Genomic DNA, 20,721 nt, shown 5'->3' on the forward strand with positions numbered 1-20,721 from the left:
TTCTTTATTCAACAGATACATCTGTTCTCATTTATTTACATCAAATACCACAACAAATAGGACAATAATAAATTTCTAAGAAATTCATTTTACAAGCCATTTCATCCCTAAAATGGATATGTAAGGATTACATAGCAAAGTAAATACGGACACAATTATTTTACATTTTTTACAAAATAACATCTTCTTAGAAGCCCATAAAATTTCATTATTATCCAGAAGTGGACCTATTTACAGAAGGTCTCTCTTTTTATTCCCAGTCTTGTCATTACTCAGCATAAATCAAATTTACTTTCCTTTTTTAGATTCAAAGGACAAACATTTTTTTCAATACCAAGAATAACTCAAAATAAAAGCACAAAATATTCCCATACACCTATGTCAATGTTTACTCGATGATTCATTTAACATTGATAATATGAGTAATTTCACTCAATTCATCAGTCTCTTTATTTCTTGAAAGGCAAAGTGGTGCTGAATACGTGGAAACTAGAAATAAATGCGAGAGAATCTGTAAAATGTGTAACTTTTCTTCATATCCTATTAGCACCTTGGATACTAGTTATAAGAAAAAGTTAACACTTCCTCAGGGTGTGCATGTTAAGAAGAGGGGGGTGTCAAGCACAAACACTTTACGTTCTATGAGAATCAGGAAGATAACAAAAAAATCATTATTTCTTTGCATGAAGACTATTTACAAGTAGCTCTGAAAAGAGCTTTTGGGGTCACCCCCTGACTGAGAGTTCAAAGGTCAGTGAACTTTCCCTTCGACCCCCCTGCAGAGGGTAGTTCTGAAAAGAACTGTTGGGTTTACAGACCAAACTAGGCAGTTACTGCCAATACATTGCTCTGTATGCTGCAAAGAAATATGATTTTTTTTTACATGTCCGCCATGCTATCATTGGTACACCCCCCTCCCCTCCTCCTTCCACTTGGTGACCCCGAATGGATATAATCTACTCTAATAAATAACTACATACACATCTTATTGCATGTTCACGCAGTGCTACCATACACTGACATTAGCGATTAATAACTTAGTTAAAAACAGTAAAAACATTTGCAGATTAACAATATTTTGCCCTTTTCTTGCATGCAATCAAAAGTGACCTTTTACCCCCCCCCCCCAACCAATCCTAAAATAGAGACTTGATGCATAAAAATGCATGACTTCACATGAAATTCGTTTAAAAAAAAATAATTCTGCTAAACCAGCATGTTTACATCAACCAGATTGTCACAAATGCAAAATATGATGCCCCAACTAACACTGTAATTAGGCCTTTCTTTTCACAATTTAATAACAACTTTCCAAAAAGGAAAATGATGCAATACCAGTTACCCAAACATGAGCCTATTTGCTTTTAAAACTTGAATACACATTATGAGTTAATTTCTTTATGTTGAAGGCACAACAGATCAGCAAAAACTTCATATATCATATCTGTCATATGAAGGTGATAAAGAAATAATTTATCTTGAAAAAAAAAAAGTTTAAGGTAGGGAAATGTAAACAATAGAGCCAGAGAGATGTCAAATCTTGTAAGCTGATTAAACCATAAAGTATCAGTTGCCAATGGAACAAGAACATTCTAAAATTTGCTATAAATCTCTATACATCATTCTGTCTAAGAAATATACTCTATTAAAAACCCTAATAAGTGGGTAAAAAAGATGGCATCGATAAAATAAGAGCTAGAAAATCAAGAAAACTACCCCCCAAAAAAAATATTTCTATAACATAAGAAACTCTCCAATTATGAAGGCTTTATTTTGTGCTGCTTTATCATTCAAGATCACCATCTTGTAGCTTCCACCGTGCAATTTATCACACACGAAAAAAGAGTGAGAACATCAAATTTATGAATATTTTCTGGTACAACTTTTTCATAAAAGTACTGCTTGCATTGATAATTAAAATAGAATAGCGAGGTACGATACCCAATAAAGGAGCCGATGTATATAAAACATTGCAATATTACACCGAGCAACACAAAGCTACCTTGTGCGTTACAAGCAAAATATTAAGAAACATCAGACTCAAGAAAATAGCAAGCTCATTTTTTATCAAGGAATAAATAAGACAGTCAGGACATTAAAATTTGTTGTGATAAATACACTCCTTAAGAGAGCACTTGTTCTATTCATAAAATGGAGTCAATTCATTTCATTGGGTCGGATGAAAATATCATAAGGGGATTTTTTACTGGATAATAAATACAGAGGAAAATAGCTATATACATTCAGGAAGCTTCAGTTCTTTAAATACGAGGATCTGTATAAAAAGTTTAATAAATATCAACACTTCATAAAATTCATTTACTTTACAATTAAATGATTGGAATTGTATAATTAAAAGTTGATGGGATTTTTAATTTATTTGAATGTGAAATGAACGAATAGATTTACCTGAGATATGAAAATAATAAAGTCATCATTCATTAAATGATGATCTATTAAAATATCACATTTAAAGGACAAGTCCACCCCAACAAAAAGTTGATTTGAATAAAAAGAGAAAAATCCAACAAGCATAACACTGAAAATTTCATCAAAATAGGATGTAAAATAAGAAAGTTATGACATTCTAAAGTTTCGCTTAATTTCACAAAACAGTTATATGCACATCCTGGCTGGTATGCAAATGAGGAGACTATGACGTCATCCACTCACTATTTCTTTTGTATTTTATTATATGAAATATTCTAATTTTCTCCTCATTGTCAAGTGATACAACGATTAATTCCTCCCTGAACATGTAGAATTAGCATTGTTTAATACTATATGGTTCAGTCAAGTTGGTCCTTATTGTCAAATCTATAAAAAATGAAATATTGTATAATTCAAACAATAAAAAAACAAAAGAAATAGTGAGTGATGGACATCATCGACTGACTCACCTAGTTGTGCATATCACTGTTTCGTGAAAAATAAGCGAAACTTTAAAATGTAATAACTTTGTTATTTTACATCCGATTTTGATGAAATTTTCAGCACCATGCTAGTTTGATTTTTCTCTATTTATTCAAGTCAGCATTTTCCTGGGGTGGACTTGACCTTTAACAATTGGTAGAATTTCACAAGTGTATCATTCCGTCTGAAGCATGACTAAATTGGCAACACATATATTTTGTTGTGTTAGAAAAATCAGCAATATGCTAATCTCAAATATGATATTACCCAGATTTCATGTATTTTTTATTTAAAAAATACCCATCTTTACAGAAAAGTGACTGTGTTGCCAATTTAGGGAAAAAAAGATTTAAGGATTAAACCCTGCCAATAATAAATACTTTTCTTTGTTCATTGATGGGTCAATGAATAAATTTCTGATGTAGTATCTCAATGAAACAAGATCAAGGATCACTAACAAAGTGGGGAATAATGATTAACAAATAAAAGTAACAATTAAAAAATATTTCATATTCGAGGAATCAAGATCAAGAATAGGACAGAAATGGCAAATCTGTTTTTTCAGTGATATTTTTAATTTTCCTTTTCACAGAATAAATCACAAAATGATGCTTTTCCAATCACTCCTACTATTGCTTCAAAAGGCGGTAATTACTCAAACGCAAGCTTTGGAAAAAAATAAACGATATCTCGTCCCGTTTATCACGATAAAGACAGGACCACTCCCACGCACGCCCTCACACACTCAACTCAATATAAAAATGATTACGCTCTTCGGGGAAAGGTATATTTACAGGGTTGCCGACGAATGAATTTTATTCCTTATCATAACGCCGTCAAGGCTTCCGTCGTTACTTCTATCGTAGTTGCAATGGTGCTGTTCATCGTGGCGATGGTGCTGTTCATCGTGGCATTGGTTGCGGCCGTCACGACCATATCTGATCCCGTAGGAACGAATAAGATTCCTACAGAGGAGAAGAAAACAGGCAAGGATATTAAGAATGATGTCAAATAAAGTCAGAAAATAATAAAAAAGACCTTGGAAAAAACACCTCTTATGAAATGTAGTTCAAGAAGTAGGCATGTGTGTGTCGAAACATTAACAAAGGAATGCAAGGGAACTGAGAGAGACATCTCGAGCTAAAGCCGGAGTTATGATAATAGCGTGCCTTAGAATAGGTAATATCTGCATATATGATGCTATATAAATACCAAAAATTACAATTATGATTATTATGATCATCATCATCATTATCACTATCAAACAGTCATTTTTAGAGTGTCGCATGTATGGTGATATACCACAAAACCTTCTATTCTTTATCATCATAACCATCACATCATCCCCACCACCACCAGACTTAGACTTACCTGCTATACAAGCAGTCATAAAACAGGCTATAGTTCCCGCGATAAGGGCACGGACGGCCACGGCAGCTAGATCCTTGGCCTTGGAGGGCGCCATGGGCGTCAGTCCACCGAGCTGGATGCCGATGGATCCAATGTTGGCGAAACCACAGAGGGCGTACGTCGCAATGACTTCAGATCGCTCCTGTAAGGGGATACGTATAGTTGGGTAAATTTTCCTCAGAGGGCTTATCCAACATCCTTCATATTAATTCTCCTCTTGAAAATACATTGACATATACATAGCTTGACGTCATGTCCATAAAAACTTTTCAAATGTCAGAGGCACACTTTAAACCTCTTCTTTTTAATTATCAAAGGGATTTTTTCCAGTTATGGAAGTAAAAATTTAACTTTAAGAAGTTTTCTTAAAGATTTGGGTTGGGGGTTCTTTTCAAAACAGTAATTGATTAGAGTATGACATAGATGATCGGGGCCAACCATGACTATGGAAGGCCAGCAACTCCAGAATCTAGACTGCATTAGCGAGTTCAAAGTGTTTTCTAAATGACATATAAAAACATACATGAATTAGCGCCTTCTCAGATCAGTGCACTCCTTTTTGTTTGCAAAGGAACGGTGTGTAAATTTTGTTTAAAAGTAGTTATGACATTGATGGCTTTCCATAGATAACGACTGGATCAATCACACAATACACCATGTTAGATGAAGCCCAGAAAAGGAAAGCAACAACAGGGAAAACACGAAAGCACCAAATTACCGTAAATATCACTAATCCCTCATTCCTCAACCTCAGGATTTTGGCAAGTTCATCGTAGGCAACAAACTCGTTGATGAAGGTCTTGAGACCGATCAGCTCGGCGACACTCTGAGATTCTTCCCACGGGACGCCCATGATGAAGGCGATGGGTCTGAAGACGTAACCGCAGATAAGCTGCAGGAAAGAAAAGATACAAAAAGATAGAAATCATTTAACCTCGCTGTAATGACCCGTCTATAGTGGCCACGATATGTTACTCTAAGATATACATGTACCTGCAGATAAGCTAAAGGAGAGAAGACACATATAGATAGTGAAAGCTTGTCATGAAAACCAATGTCTATTTATAGTGGTCATGATCATGTCTCGTGTCTCTCTTGAGAAAGAAATGAATATATGTTGTTGAACCAGTCACACAGATCACCAGTCTCTTTTCCCAATAAACAGTATGGAGTGACAATTGGGACTGTCCAAATCAAAATCGCAGCAGCTGGCAGATATGCCAGTGGTCATGCACTTTGTGTCTTGGTTTCCTTGGAAACCTTGAACTAAACATTTTGAGAAGTTTTTGACAAAAAGGTCACAGTAAGGCTCCGAAACATAGGTTATCGAGTCAAGCCAAATAATATGAATTGTCGACTTCAAGAATGGGTTTATACTGTAGGACAAGGACTCACCTGGAAAGAGAGATCTGCAAAGCCAACCCTTCCTCCTAGGTAACCGAGTACCCCATCAAGGAAGGCCAGGAGAGCCAAGAAGGTCACCAGGTTGGCAGCGATGTTCAGGACTAGAGGAACCGCCTGGGAGGCACCCTTCGAGGCAGCCTCGATGATATTTCTCTCCTCTCTGAAGGAAGGAATAGATGGATCAAAGAAAAGATAGATTTGTGGTCAGATGGTTGAGTGGAAACTATTTACGTGACTGTTTAGAAAGGTTGCTGACAAGTATGAATCTATATTACCACTAGCTTAAGGTCGTCTCCAAGAGACGAAGAGTGTTTCATCAACATTCGTTGTCCAACTTGCCTTCATTTTGATTGGCTGAGAAGTACTGTTTTCTGACAGTTTCTATGGAAACTGTCAGATATATCATCTGATAATGCCGTTTATGAAAACTCTCCCAAAGTAATCATGTTTGATTCATGCATTTTTTTAAATTTGTGATCATGTAGGGAGATCCTTGCTCTACCAAGAACTAAATCGCAAGACAACCTACCCTTTAGGCAGCTTCACATCTTCTTCTGTTACTGTTTTTGACACTTCCGTCTCTGGATACATGAGCTTTGAAACAGCGAGGGCAGCTGGGGCTGACATGACGGAAGCGGAGATCAAATGAGTTGCGCTGATGCCGTTGGCGACGAAAGCACCGAGGACGCTTCCGGCGATGGTTGCAAATCCTCCAGTCATGACGGCGTGGATCTCGGAGCGGGTCATTTGCGGGAGGTAGGGACGGATTAGTAGAGGGGCCTCAGTCTGGTAAAATAGCAAATATAAATGCAATCAATGATTTACCTCACAGAGTGTTGTAGCTACAGTGGTCAGCAGTGGTCGGATCCAACCGGCACAGAAGATATCTGACCACCATTCGTCTAACACTGCTTACGACTACCACTAAAATTTCGAATTCCAACAAAGTATTATACTTGCAAACACGCATTCTTACATTTTTATAAATATTCAGTTATTTTCGAAGATTTGTCTATGTCAGATAGTTATTACATAATGTTCATTACTTCATTCCTTTCCTGCTTCAAGACAACTAACTCAGCCTGAAAAATATTTGTATTGTTGTGAAATTGCGACCACAACTAAGAATTCTCCGACTAAAACACCGACTTCATGCATGTTTATACATTTGATTGAATACACTAATATAATTATAAACAATGTTCTGTTATTAAAGTTGACCACGATGCATTGTATGAATCAAATCAAATAAAAACATGTAGTAGCTTTAACAGAAATCAAAGACAGAATTGAACATTTCTATCTGGTGCTCACCTGGCCGATGAAGATGTTGCCGGCGGCGTTGAGGGACTCAGAAGCCGACGTCTTCATGGTACGCTGCATGATCCAGGCGATCTTCTTGATAACGACTTGCATGACACCAAGGTAATACAGGATGGAGATGGCACTACTGAAGTAGATCACGATTGGTAGGACCTGTTGGGGAGAGAAGGTGCATGTCACGATTAGAGCTAAAGTGCTACAGTTACTTTCGGAAACACTTTCGCAGTACTGTGCTGAATGCTAGCATTTATACATGGATTACGATAAGAAAAAAGTACCTCGTAATGTTGATACAATTGTTGGTGGTACCGTTCCTGAATGAAAGCTGCACACAGCTATGCTAATCATTACACTCTAAATTGGCAATATAATGAAAACAACAAAATAACTATCAAAAATGCAAATTGGCAACTTTTTATCAAACTTTTGTGATCCATCATAAATTTTTTCAGTGTATAAAATAAACAGAAAATTATTGTTGCCAATTTTACAATAGACTTTGTTTTCCCACTAATGCAATTAAAACTAGTGCTGTAGCCGAACCGCCGAACCGAACGGTAGTTCGCCGAACATGGCACTTCCGAACCGAACAGAACCGAACCGAACACTAAGACTTGGTTCGGAAGTTCGGCAAAAAAAAAAAAAAAAAAACGGCTTTCAGCTAATAAATTTATAAGTTTACACCCTTTCTAATGATTATATTTGCGCATTCTCTATTTAATCTTCTTTGCAATTGTATGTTGGAAGTATGCGCTTATTTTGCGGTTACTAGATTTTGTTTTCATTTTCATGTGGTTTTTACGGCCCTGATTAAGAAAGGAGATCCGATGAATGATGTTGCGCGAGCTTGCGCTATAATCATTTTACTGGCTTTCATCATCTCTCGCTGTGGCCGAATCGCCGAAGCATGGTAAAGAAAACCAAAACTGTATGAGTGTTCATTGGTTAAATCTAATTATCTAAAATATTGTTGTTTTTAGGTGGCGAACAAGATTCTTGTTTGAAAATCTTCAAAGTATTTTGAATGAACGAGCTCAATAAACTGAAAGTGAAAGATGAAGTACCATTAATATTACGAATTACGATACGATGTGATTAAGATCGTAACTCGTGTATTGTTGCGGCGGAGAATAAAGATCTGATTGAGGTGATTGACATTATTATTGAGGTGTCGGCTCGCTACTGTCTAGTTTTCATGATTTTAGAGAGAAGTAAAGAGTTTTGAAAACGAGAGATCCAGTGAAAGTGGGAAATAAAGTGAGTGACTGTTAGAGATGGAAAGGAGAGACGCAAAACAAATGATATAGAAATGAGATGAGGTGAAGTTATCTTTTTTATTATTAACAATCAGATGAAAATAAAAATAAAACACTCATGAATGATTACGGTATAGCATATAGCAAGATCCCCTTCCCCTCGTTGACAAGTTGAATGAAGATAAAGCCATGCGGAAACATTCATCTCTTGGGGGAAAATGACCCCCAATCTTTACTCTTTTTTTCCTTTCTTATCAACTTCTCAAATTAACCATAAACAATTCGATGATCACTCTACTCCCCCTGTCCCATTACAGTCGTAAAACTTTGCATCCCACTTGGTCTGTATGTTCATGGTCGCATGAAATCTGACCAATGAAATCATAGAAATCTCGGCAATTGCTCTTAAATCAGTGAGCTGAGTTTCGCGAGCAGACAAAGCACGTGGCTGTATGTACCGATGCGACAATCAGCGACATGCGATTGGTGGTTTAGTTCACCCATCGAGCCAATTAGCGAAAGGCGCATTACATAAGCACGCTTTCTTCGACACGCCCCTGGCCCTACTATGCCTACAGTTCAGTGCACTGGCGCTGGCCGCCGACTGTATATATACATATTCATGAGCTCAGAGTCCCGCTACAATTAAGGGGACTGCATGCGCTGGCCTAGCTGGTACGAGTGCGAGCGTTGTTAATTTGGCAAGTATCCAAAGTGTGGTCCAGGTATGGACGACTAGGAAGAGTCGCCATTTTAGAACTGTGAGTTACCCAATAAATCTGTCATCAGATAATCAAATTCGAGATAACAGTTGATTCGTTGAGCGCTATAACTTTCATAGTTTCATGTCAACAAGATAGAGATAAAATGGTTTGATGTGACAGGTACACGCGAGCACATGCAGTCAATCAAGTACAAATTGTCTACGTATACCTGAATGAACTATAGCTTTATCAGTCTATCATTACCGAACCCCGAACCGAACCAATGTTCGGCAAATTTCTGCCGAACCTTGCCGAACCGAACCGAACCCGAACATGGCGCCTGACTTGCAGCACTAATTAAAACACCAAAATCACTTTTCAAAAAGCAAATTGACAACTTTCGTCGAATTTTATACATTTGACTGATGAGATATCCATATATAAACTATGAAAATGAATAGAAAAAGTGGATGACTGTTGCCAATTTGACGAGCAAAAGATTAATATTGACTTCATGAAAGCTGAGCATCTCTAAGGGTTGACTTACCGCGAAGGCAAAGTAATGCTGGTAATACAGGTCCCCGAAGAGGAAGACGGAGCCTGCGGTGGAGTACCCGAGGAACGTCTGGACAACGTTGCCCATCCAGTTGAAGATGGTGAAACCGATCTGGGTTCGGAGGATGAAGAGTCCAAGCAGGAACTGGAGGGCCAGACCCCAGATCACCGGACGCCACTTGACCTTTAGGAGGGCAGAGGGGAGAGGACAAATCAAATTCGTTATTCACAAGATAGATTCATTGGTATTTGATCAAGCAGAACTGAGGAGTTAAATCGCAGATACTAGACTGGATAAAACTTTAGAGCCAAAAGTGAAGATGGGTGATATAGATAGAGTTCATCGTTTAGATGGTTCTTTGGAAACTTACCGACCAAAGAGACATTACAGTCTATTTTGTCAGGCATGGGGGTGGAGGGAGCAGGCCTATTTGCCTACATGTGCAATTCATACAGAGGGTAGAAAATAACAATGTGACCTGTAGTTGAGAATGTTTGGACCATTTGTTGCTCCAATTAGGAGATCTAAACCTTAGAAATAGGATTAGAGTCATTGATCTCTTTCAGACTTTAATTTAAAGGAATAAGGTATCAAGAATGTTTAGACCCACTCTCCCCCTAATAAGAGACCTAAAAGCTTAGAATATGAGCAGAGGTGTAGATCAATTTTTGATGGAATTCTGATGGCATTTCAAGGAACTCACATGTCGAGGATGCTTGGAGCAGATGAAGGAGAAGAAGATGAAACAGACGAGGCCGGAGAAGGAGATGAGCTGGTTGGGGTTGTCCCGGGTCAGGAAGTAAAGGATCACAGCAAGGCCAGCAATTAGAATCAGGAAGAAAGGCCTGAGATGGAATAAGAAAAATAAATCATCATAACAAATATTTTTAATAATTAAATTGATCAAAAATTTAAACAGACTGCTCTACTTTGTAGACGTGGCCGAGGTGTTTTAATTTCACACTTTTTTTTTGGTTTTCGCTAAATCCAATGGCCCAAATTCACTAAGGTGTTTTTATAACCATCGGTACGCTCATACCCATATAATCTAAAAGTCTGTTTACATCCATCCCATGCATCGCCCTTATCAGGCCAATTGAGAATTTATAAATAAAGTCTTCATTAATTTTTTCTTCTATTGTGTTTATTATATCACCATGGACATCCTCTGCTGAAAAAAAGTATTCCTATTGAAAAAAAAAATTGTATTTAAATTTAATCAATGTCAGTTTTTACTGTTTTTTGTTCACATGTCCATGAATATGCTACTCTGAAATTTAGAATTTACAGACCACCTCGAAAGCTGACACTTTGCTTCATACATGTTACAAAAGCCCTTTTATTTTGAATAATCAATTGGTTTTTTTTTAAATCATGTAAAGTCATTTTACTACATCATTTTCACTAGTTCCAAAACAAAAGACTTGAGCCATTGTTTCCTATACTTACCATTTGAAGTAGCGCCAGTATTTGTTGGAGACAATTTCAACGGGTTTGACGGCAGCGGCGTAGAACTGCTCGCCGAACAAATCACTTAACACGCTGTAGAGGAAGAGGACGAACCCGATTCCCGTGATGATGAGAAGCGTGGTGGCGCCCTCTACGTCGTAGATGCAGGCGAAGACAAGATAAATGAGCCATAGGATGAGAGCCACGACGCCGAAGGCGTAGTGGATGTATTTCTTTTGGTCGACGTAGAACTCCTTTACAACATCCAAGATGCCATCCAGGTGCTGTGGTAGACAAAAATATATATATATATTTGGGGGCTACTTTTCACAACTTACTGCCTAAATAATAATTATAATAGGCATTCATATAGTGCCATCTATCTATAAATATTATATTCCAAGGCGCGTTGTTGTTATTATTATTACCCCGGCTTTAGCTCGGGCTGCCTTTCAGCGCTCATGCATTCAAAGAATTAATCCTGCCGGGCACCCATTCACCTCACCTGGGTGGAGTGCAGCACAATGTGGATAAATTTCTTGCTGAAGGAAATTACGCCATGGCTGGGATTCGAACCCACAACCCTCTGTTTCAAAGTCAGAAGACTTATCCACTGGTCCACAACGCTCCACATTCTGCAAAATTGGATGAGCTTTAACATTGTAGTGAATAGGATTTTACTAGGTTTTTTTTTTCAATTTCCAGGGCTCATTTGACCATTTCAGGGGCAAATTCACCCGAGCCCCTTCGTTATTTTTTTCCATTTGCTGGGGTAAAGAGAGGAGGCAGGAAGCAGACTTAGCACCAAGCCGCAAACTCAGCGACTTAAATATTTGAAACGGTTGAGATATTAAGAGTTTTTAAGAAAGAGGAGATATACTGCCTGTATCTACAAAACTATCATCGGGGATGACAATTTATTAAAATGAAAGAGAATAGAAAGGTCATCTGGGTTACTTGGAGCTTTTTGAAAATGTTTTTTCAGTGATCTACAATGTGTTTTCTCAAATAAAAAATTAGATCAGAGAGTAGGAATTCCTTCCTTTGTGTGAAATGTTACATCCTCAATAACTAACCACTAATGTGAATCACCAAACCATGACCAGCCCCCCCCCCCTCATGTTTGCAATGTGTTGTAAAGGAAGTTTATGATCCATGCAAATATGTGGTATTATTGTGTTGATGGTATTAACTGTCTTCATTTTTTTTTGTGGGGGGAGGACAGGAGGGTTAATTACAATGATACTTCTGCTACAAACAAAACACAAAGTGGCAACTAGGTTCCGGCAACGAATTAGGCTAAAAAGTTTTTTTTTTAACTTTGAAACATTTCATCGAGTCTTCATATTCCAGTCTTCTTAAAAAAAGGTTTTTTTTACAAAAAATGTAAAATCAATAACTTGATGTACAGCTTTCTGAACCTCCCCCCCCCCCCCACCATCCCCTACAAGGTTACAAGGGTTAGCATATATCAAGGCAAGAGTCGTATTTCCTAGTTTCTCCCATATTTTCAACAACAAAGCTCAAAATCATAGTTCCTGGACAATATGTACGACAGTACCCCCCCCCCCCCAGAAAAGGAGGGGGGGGGGATATGGCAACCCTGCCGGTTATAACAGAACTGTCATTATTGAAAACTTACCGTCCAGCATTGTCCGGCACTGTCAGCCTTCCCTTCCTCTGGGATGTCAATGGACTGACCGGTGTTGTTGAGGGTGTCGTCGACGTTGAAGCCCGGCTTTCTTGGCGTGCTTGCCGGTAGGTGTTCCTTCAGCTCGATGTCGTTGTATTCATCACTCTGTGGAGAAAAGGAGAAGATGGAGAAATAAGAGTTGATCGGTTTGGATAAAAGGCATCTTATATTAAGTTAAGTCCCCAAGGGCCCATAAGGACCCAAATTAGAGAGAGCAGATCACACTTCATGTACAGTTTATTTTTATTCATTCAGTGATTGCTATCACTGACTGGAATTACATGTAGAAAAATTATAAAAACAAAATCTAAAAATATCATGTTCAATCAGCTCAAAATGACAATGGGATATGACGCAGATTTGCTTTCAGAGCATGAAATCTTGCTTTGAAAAAGGATAAAAAAAAAAAAACAGGGCCCTATTTCACAAACAGTTGCTATGTAACCATCTCTTGCTGTAATATCATCTTTCAATGGACGAGCCAATCAAAAATCAGAATTTTCACTTTTGTCGTGTCATGGTACAGTACTACAGTAGTTGACATTCAAGCAAGACCTTGCTAAAAAAGTTGCTATCATAACAATTTTTAATGACATGGGGCCTAGTTGTTTATCATTACCTGTACGCTGCGGTTACCTTTTGAACTGACATAGTTTTATGCCTGGATGAAATTGTTTAATGGAGCATGGCCAACATGCACGCTCAAAGTACTATGTCAATTGACTACATACTTTATCTCACAAAAGGATTCAACAAATACATTAATATTAAAGAAAAAAATGGCAAAAGGAGCCAAGAGACAAAAGTCAATTTCCAGAAGAGCAGACTCCGTTAAATTCAGATTTTTGAGAATATCAGTAAATCAAAATGTATTCATATGAATATTGATTCCTTTTTGTCACTGTCAACTAGAGCGAAGGACATGAACCTTCATCATCCCGCCACACTTCAACATGAACTTTATTGTGAAAAAAAATTCATTATTCTCATTTATATCTTCTCTCATTGTGGTGAAATACCAGAGTAACCAGACAATGACATAACTGCAATTTGAAAAGAGATATCATGGGGTTTGGCTCGTCATGTTGGTAAATTGGGAATGTCAAGGATCCAGGAGCTTGCAAGAGTGGCCGACAAACTTGTTTTGTTGGATTCATTGGCTAGTCATGTAGGGAAATTGGGAATGTCAAGGATCCAGGAGCTTGCAAGAGTAGCCGACAAACTTGTTTTGAGGAGTCAGGGTGGATGTTCTGTACATTAGGTGCAGGAGGTTGGTTAACCGACATGTTTATGAAAATTTAAAGAGCTAGGCCTACAATTGCATGTACATGACAGTACTTTAACAGGATACATGTAGGTTATTTCTACTCAACTTCTTCAATAAATGAGAAATTTTGATTTTGTTTTATAAAAAATATGAACAGACTACCACTAAAATATGTGTAAAATTCTGTTAAAATTTGTAGTGCAAAATGAAAATTAGCAATCTGAACAAGAAGAAAAATGTTTAGAAAACAGCTGGAAACACAAAAAAGTGGATTCAGGACAGCATCATACAGTTCACACTCTTCCATAAATAAAAAAAATAAATTGTCAGATAAAACATGGCAGATGATCAAATATCTGACAAGTCCTTTCATGAAACACTAAGATCTATAAGAAAAAAGTTTATAATTGAATTTTGTTTGCACACCAGTTTATTAAAAAAATTGGAATAACCTTGCAATAGCAATAAACACAATAGTAAATAGTCACATATTTCATTAATTCAGGTACAATACATAAAATTTTAGAGAGAGAATAAACCCTGACCAAGTTAAGGTCTATAATTACATTTCAAGGTTTTGGAAATAATTTCATTTCATTTTCTTCCAATGTTAAACATCTGGGTAGTATTTCATGGTAAGGAATTGGCAGACATTTTATCGGACAAAGTTCCATTTTATCTGACAGTAACCACAGTAACAGTGCCCCTCAGCCAATCAAAATCTAGGAAAGATTGTTGGACAACTTGTCGGACAAAAATATTGATGATACTCCCCCAGGATTTATATTACTTTTTATGGATGGGAACCATGTTTGGATGAAGTAAATTGAGCATAAACTAAAATCAACTATATAAACTTGCTTGCTAAAAAACAAAAAGTTCTATAGGCCAATATAGTATAAATAAATTTCTTGCTAATTTCCTCTCTGTATTCTCCTCTACGTTCTCTTCCCTTCTACATCTCTTTCCTCCCTCATTCTTCTCTCTTTCTCTCTCCTTTTTTCTCTATCTCTTACTATCATTCCTATATCTCTCCATATGTCAATTTCCCCCTCTCCCCACTTTCTCTTCACCTCTCTCTGTATCTCACATCACCCCCTAATAATATCTGTCCTTTCCCCTCTCACCTTCCAATCTTTAATTTCAAGCGGCATCCCATATTTTTTTAATGGATACATCAAACCAAACCACAACACAACCACCACACACCACTTTACAAGCTTAATCAGAATTATTTTTACATAAACTTGAAGTTACATCCACCAAAGTAACACCTGGTGAAAATAGAACAAGTCTTTCCTATCATCTAAACTTCAACAAAGTCAACAGAGCTGGAGGAATTAAAAGAGAATATTTATCAATTGCAACTTTCAGTTGCAAAATTACAACTGATAGATCAATCTTTGGGGGAGTTGCAAGAAAATAATAATTACAGATTTCAGTTGCAAAATTACAACTGATAGATCAATCTTAACTAAAGTAGATAAATTATGCCAGTACTTCTTGAACAAGAAGCAAACCAGCCATTAATTGCAAATTTCAAAATAATTGCAAGACTTATGATTGATTTGGGAATCTTACATTGACTTGCTATCGATTGCAAATTTCTTGATTAGAATATTGTTTCTACAACTAATCATCATAAAAGGCCTACCTTTGGTTTCCCATTTGCATTGCCACTGGAGCCAGCTTCTTCATCGGGAGTAAAAGCAACATTATCCGTACTCATCTTGAGATAAGTTTAGTTTAAAAAACTTTCTAAAAACAAAGAAAGGGATCTCAAAGCAAGTACCCAGTCAAGAGTAACGGATTAACACGGATTACTTGAAAAATCACAACCGGAAGGAAAGGAACGGAAGCCAGCTGTGAGAAGAACACGCTCAAACAATTTGAACAAAGTTTGGGGTTTCTTCCGTGAAAAGAAATGCAGTGATTTCACATCAACTATAGACAGTTGACCCACAAATTTGGACGGTAAGTCGACTTAACAGCTAAAATGGCTGACTTTTCCACCAAAAGGTGTGGCCGAGATAGACTTTCCGGATAGAACTATACTTCACAAACAAGTCAACAGGTGCATCTGATGTCATCAGCAGGGCTGTGTACAGTAGTGTATGAAGAAAAACCCAGAAGAGATGCGATGACACCCCCTGAGCAGGGATGGGCTGACACCATTGTACTTTGCAAACTTCTATTGTTCATACCGAGCTGTGATTGGCTAAAGGTCTGTGTGTGTTAGAGAAGGTATAGTTTACCATATTGTGTAGCCTATACCATAGAATTACGCACGCTAACCTGGTTCTGCAATACAATGTGCTTTGAAGCCGCAAACAAGAGACAACAATAGTGGCTTCTGAGATGGCTTGGAGTTGATCAGAGGACCAATTCTTTGGAGAGGGATTCTTTTGGTATTCGTGGAGTAGCCCACCAATAGTAATTGTGCTTGATCATCTGACCATGATGATAAATAATACTAATAGAGGTTTATTTTGTGCGTGGGGTCAGAAAGGGGCATACAGGAAAATGTGGTTGCAAGTTTATCAGTAAACAGGTATTAGGTTTGTACAGTTAACAGGACTAATCTGTAAACTTACATTTGTAAAACTTTTTCTGATAATCAAGTGAAGAAACAATTTGTAAGGGGAAAAAATGATATTTTCATTTAAAAAAAAGAGGAATAAGCCTGCTCATTTCATCAATTTCTTTCATTTGATTGTATTTACATACATATTCTTGAATTTTTATTGGCAAAAAATATAGCTTATTTTCACTTTAAAGGAGAATGAAACACTTGGAGCAAGTTAGCTTTTGTGAAAGCAGAAAAATCAAAGAATAAGATCAACAAAAGTTTGAGTAAAATAGGACTAGCAATAGAAGAGTTATGAGCATTTGAATGTCGAGATCACTAATGCTATGGAGATCCTCCCATTGGCAATGCGACCAAGATCTATGATGTCACAGATGAACAACTCTCCCCTTTTGGACACTGAAAATATACCCCAAAACATCTCTTTTTGCTCATTCTAATCATATGACAAATGATTCATTAATGATATAATGTTGTGAAACCTCTGTACTTGTCCTCTCATAAAGAGAACACCTCATCTTGTGATAGACTCTATAAAAGTGAGAATATAAGTGAAATAAGTACTAAAGTAATGAGGGAGTTGTACGTGTGTGACATCACAGATCTTGGTCGCATTGCCAATGGGAGGAACTACATGGCATTAGTGATCTCAATATTCAAATGCTCATAACTTTCTTATTATTTATTCAATCTTCCTCAAACTTTCAACAATATGTTTCTTTGATTTTTCTCTTTAATATGGATTCAGCTGGTTTCAAGGGTTTCATTCTCCTTTAAGGAAATTCCCCTGTCCAATTTGATCAAGTTTAAATCTACAATAAAAAAAAATAAAAAAAAGAAGAGATAGAGAAAGAAATGATCAAGATTGTTACTCTTTAGTCTACATATGTACTTTATCAAGTCTGAACGGCCTGAAAAGCATTGTATTTTTGTAAGCATTTTTTCTTCAACAGCTTTTAATAAATCATAAGAACTAGAATTAATTTACCGGTAGCTGTACAAATAGTTATATACTACAATTACCCAGTCATTTGCTGAAAAGGTCAAACAAAAAGAAAGGAAAACAAATGCAAGGGCATATCATATTTGGAGATGACAAACATTGTCTTTCTTCAATTTCTGGGTTAAGTTTATATTCTTTTTTTATTGATTTTACACTTTGAACACAATAGTGCCAGTACTTAAGTTGGGGTACTGTCTTTGAGTGTTGAAGAGTGGATCATTACAAAATTATTACACACCCTTTTTATGATTTACCAAGATGATGCTTTGCAATAAAAAAAGTCTGTAAACAAAGAATAGTACCCTGCTATGGTGGCACGTTTCCCAATTCTTATAGAAATATTTTCAGCCAAAAAAAGGACAGCGATAATAAGAATATGGGAATAAAAGAGAAAACCAATCTCTCACAAGAATAAGCCAGCAGAACCAGAATATGAAAGACATTGGATCAGATTTCTATTTGTATGGATTCAGTCGATAAACAAGTAGAAATAATACCACAAAAAGAGAAAACGTGAGAAAAACAACAAAGAAAGATGGAGAGACAACATCTAAAGACACCTGAATATCGGCATTCCTTAGCACAATGAATGATGAACGTGACTGATATACAGTATGCGGAAACCTTTAGTTTAGACTGCCTCTTTTGGAAAAGTGACCTTTTCCTTAATAAATGTTGTATACAATCGCAATCAAGCATATCCACATTATGTACACTGTAGGCGTACAAGCTTACATATACATGTACTAATACAGGTATATTGTACATAATATACATGTACAGGCAAAAAATAACTACCGGTACGGTATTGTATAATTTTTTTTGGGGGGGTTGCTTTTTTTTTTTTACAACCAATTGCCAAAATATGCAACATTGGATGAGCTTCAAATTGCAGTGAATGGGGAAAATTTGGGGGCTGTTTTTTTTAAATCTTTTATTTTCATTCTAGGGCTCTTTTTGAACATATCAGTGGAAAATTTCCCTGAGCCCCCCCCCCCTGTAGTTTTTCCCCATGATTCCTAGTAAAACAATGGAGGTCTAAGGTATATAGGGTAAAGCTGCAGAAATGTGCCAATTTGATGCACACTTGAATGATTTAGTTGAGTAGCCACAGTTCTATCTTTAAACAGATTTTTTTTTTATTTGAAAGGACTTCAATACTCCATGGATCTTATTTCTTTCCATAAAAATACTTCTTCAAAGCACATTTTTCATGTGGTACGTGAACGTGACTACATGTACATTAAATGTGTATCTCAGCAGACTATCCCATAATACCTTGAAAAATTTGTAGAAAATGTATTGTCAACATTATTTTGTCCCCAAGTACTGAATGCTAGTACACTGTAACATTAGTAGATGAAACATAAAGAGAACGTGAATAACTCTCTGTGGTCTTTTTTTTTATTATAGGAAAAAAGTGCCTGCGACCAACAATGCTCTAATTTGATTCTTTTTTTAAAGGCAAATAAAAAAAAAAACCTTTTCAATGAGGATGACAATGACAATCTAAAGCCATAATACAAATGTGATTTTATATTGGCAAGAGAAAGAACTGAAAAATGATATGCACATTGCACATGCACAGAAAAAAAGTTATAAGGCCATATCAACATGCATAGACTGCCAAACTAAAGATGGCGCTAGACCACAGTAAGAAAGGTCTACATTGTACATATGCATTGTGTCTGCCAAGTAGATTTGCAACTTTGCATTAGAGTTGAAAGATGTACATGTACATAGCACATGTACATGTAAATCTTAACTTGGTCATTGCCCCTCTAAATTCCTACTGAATTTAATGGCATTTGTAAGATGAAAACAAAATGAAAAATCATTTATTTTTGCCTTTCCCTGTTCTTTTTTTTTTGACAAAAAAAATCTGAACATGTCTTGGAGCGAATGTAAAACTTTGTATCTGAATATCTAAAAGATACTATTATTTTTCATATTTTCACTTATATTTTTGCACAGACTTTGCACTATAAAAGTCTTATTAGTTTGAAATTTAATAGATCTATATTATATATTTTTCAAGTTCATCTTTCTGGTCATAAATAATAATGTTGTCAGATTATACTTTTTTAGACAGATATTATGATGAAATATCTTGATTGCGTTGCCAATTTAAAAAAACAATTAAAGAGATAAGTGAATTAAGTTAGGTTCAATTCATGCCAAAAATGAATTAAACAGACTGTAATCAGAACAGCACAAACTAGCCTTCACAACAACAATGTACCAAACAACACTTCCAACATTTTTTTTTCCTGTTCTTCGACAATTGCTAGAAATTTTACCTCATAAAACAGACTGTCATGCATAATGTACATACTACACACCTATCAAATTGCTTGTTAAAATAACTTACAAGTTCTAAAGACTGCCAGCAAAAACATGAAACAAAAAGGTTCATGTAAAATACACACAACTATGACAAAACAGAATAGAAACACTAGAATGAAATCACTTCCTTGGACTATAATGTTTTAAACTCTAGAGGGAACTAGACTGGTTTGTGAAAAGTCTAGATTGTACACACTGGACACGTGTGAACAATGTACATGTAGTTTGCTATGTGTACACTGTAAGTACACGTTCAACACATGGTATACATACTACATTGTACATGCATATGTTCCCATTGTAATACAGTGTAGGGACATGTGCTGTTCTTTTTCCTAAAAATAAACATAACTTTCAAAGTTTCAATACCTTTTTCTCCAGAAAAAAAAAATTGTTCCAATAGCCATGACCCTTAAATACTGCCAATTGTATTTTTGTTGCTTTTTCTCTTTGTTTTTCATTAAACTAATGATAATAATAACTTAACATTAATCTAACATCAAAAAATAGAAAAGAATTACAAAGCAATAAACTTTATTTTTCCACATAATTTTTTAAAACATATATTTAACCAGTGCAAAGTGCATGAAAATGAAACAACATTATTACAGCCCTTCCCCCCAAACTATACATGTATGATGTATCATAGTTAAATTGAAAATAATGTATATGGAAAGTCATGGACAGGGTCCCCAGCTTTTCAAGAAAACAAAAATTCCCTGATTTTCCCCTGATAAAATTGAAAAAAAATTCTTGATAATTATTTGAACCCATCCCAGTTTTGCATGTTTTCTAAGTTGTTGCAGTGAA

The 20,721-nt window shown here is 36.3% G+C and overlaps 1 protein-coding gene across 1 annotated transcript; it reads right to left on the reverse strand.

The window, feature by feature from the left end:
• LOC129283024 (solute carrier family 28 member 3-like) lies at positions 1 to 16,182 on the reverse strand. Its single transcript, XM_054918862.2, has 11 exons — positions 15,630 to 16,182; positions 12,658 to 12,813; positions 11,016 to 11,299; positions 10,270 to 10,411; positions 9,558 to 9,749; positions 7,042 to 7,203; positions 6,257 to 6,513; positions 5,719 to 5,887; positions 5,042 to 5,215; positions 4,285 to 4,465; positions 1 to 3,878 (listed from the first exon to the last, which is right to left on the reverse strand). Exons 1-11 carry the CDS (start codon positions 15,702 to 15,704, stop codon positions 3,739 to 3,741), a joined length of 1,932 nt encoding a protein of 643 aa, XP_054774837.2. The 5' UTR covers positions 15,705 to 16,182; the 3' UTR covers positions 1 to 3,738.
• Positions 16,183 to 20,721: the final 4,539 nt, after the last annotated feature.

Source organism: Lytechinus pictus, chromosome 19, assembly GCF_037042905.1.
Source record: "Lytechinus pictus isolate F3 Inbred chromosome 19, Lp3.0, whole genome shotgun sequence".
Classification (NCBI taxonomy): domain Eukaryota; kingdom Metazoa; phylum Echinodermata; class Echinoidea; order Temnopleuroida; family Toxopneustidae; genus Lytechinus; species Lytechinus pictus.

What these genes read in the sequence shown, in the direction of transcription:
- LOC129283024 (XM_054918862.2), bottom strand. Translation starts at nt 15,704, where the DNA reads ATGAGTACGGATAATGTTGCTTTTACTCCCGATGAAGAAGCTGGCTCC. An exon ending in TTGCAGATCTCTCTTTCCAG is followed by an intron (nt 5,216 to 5,718) that starts GTGAGTCCTTGT and finishes TCTTTCCTGCAG; the next exon opens with CTTATCTGCGGTTACGTCTT. An exon ending in AGGGATTAGTGATATTTACG is followed by an intron (nt 4,466 to 5,041) that starts GTAATTTGGTGC and finishes ATCCCCTTACAG; the next exon opens with GAGCGATCTGAAGTCATTGC.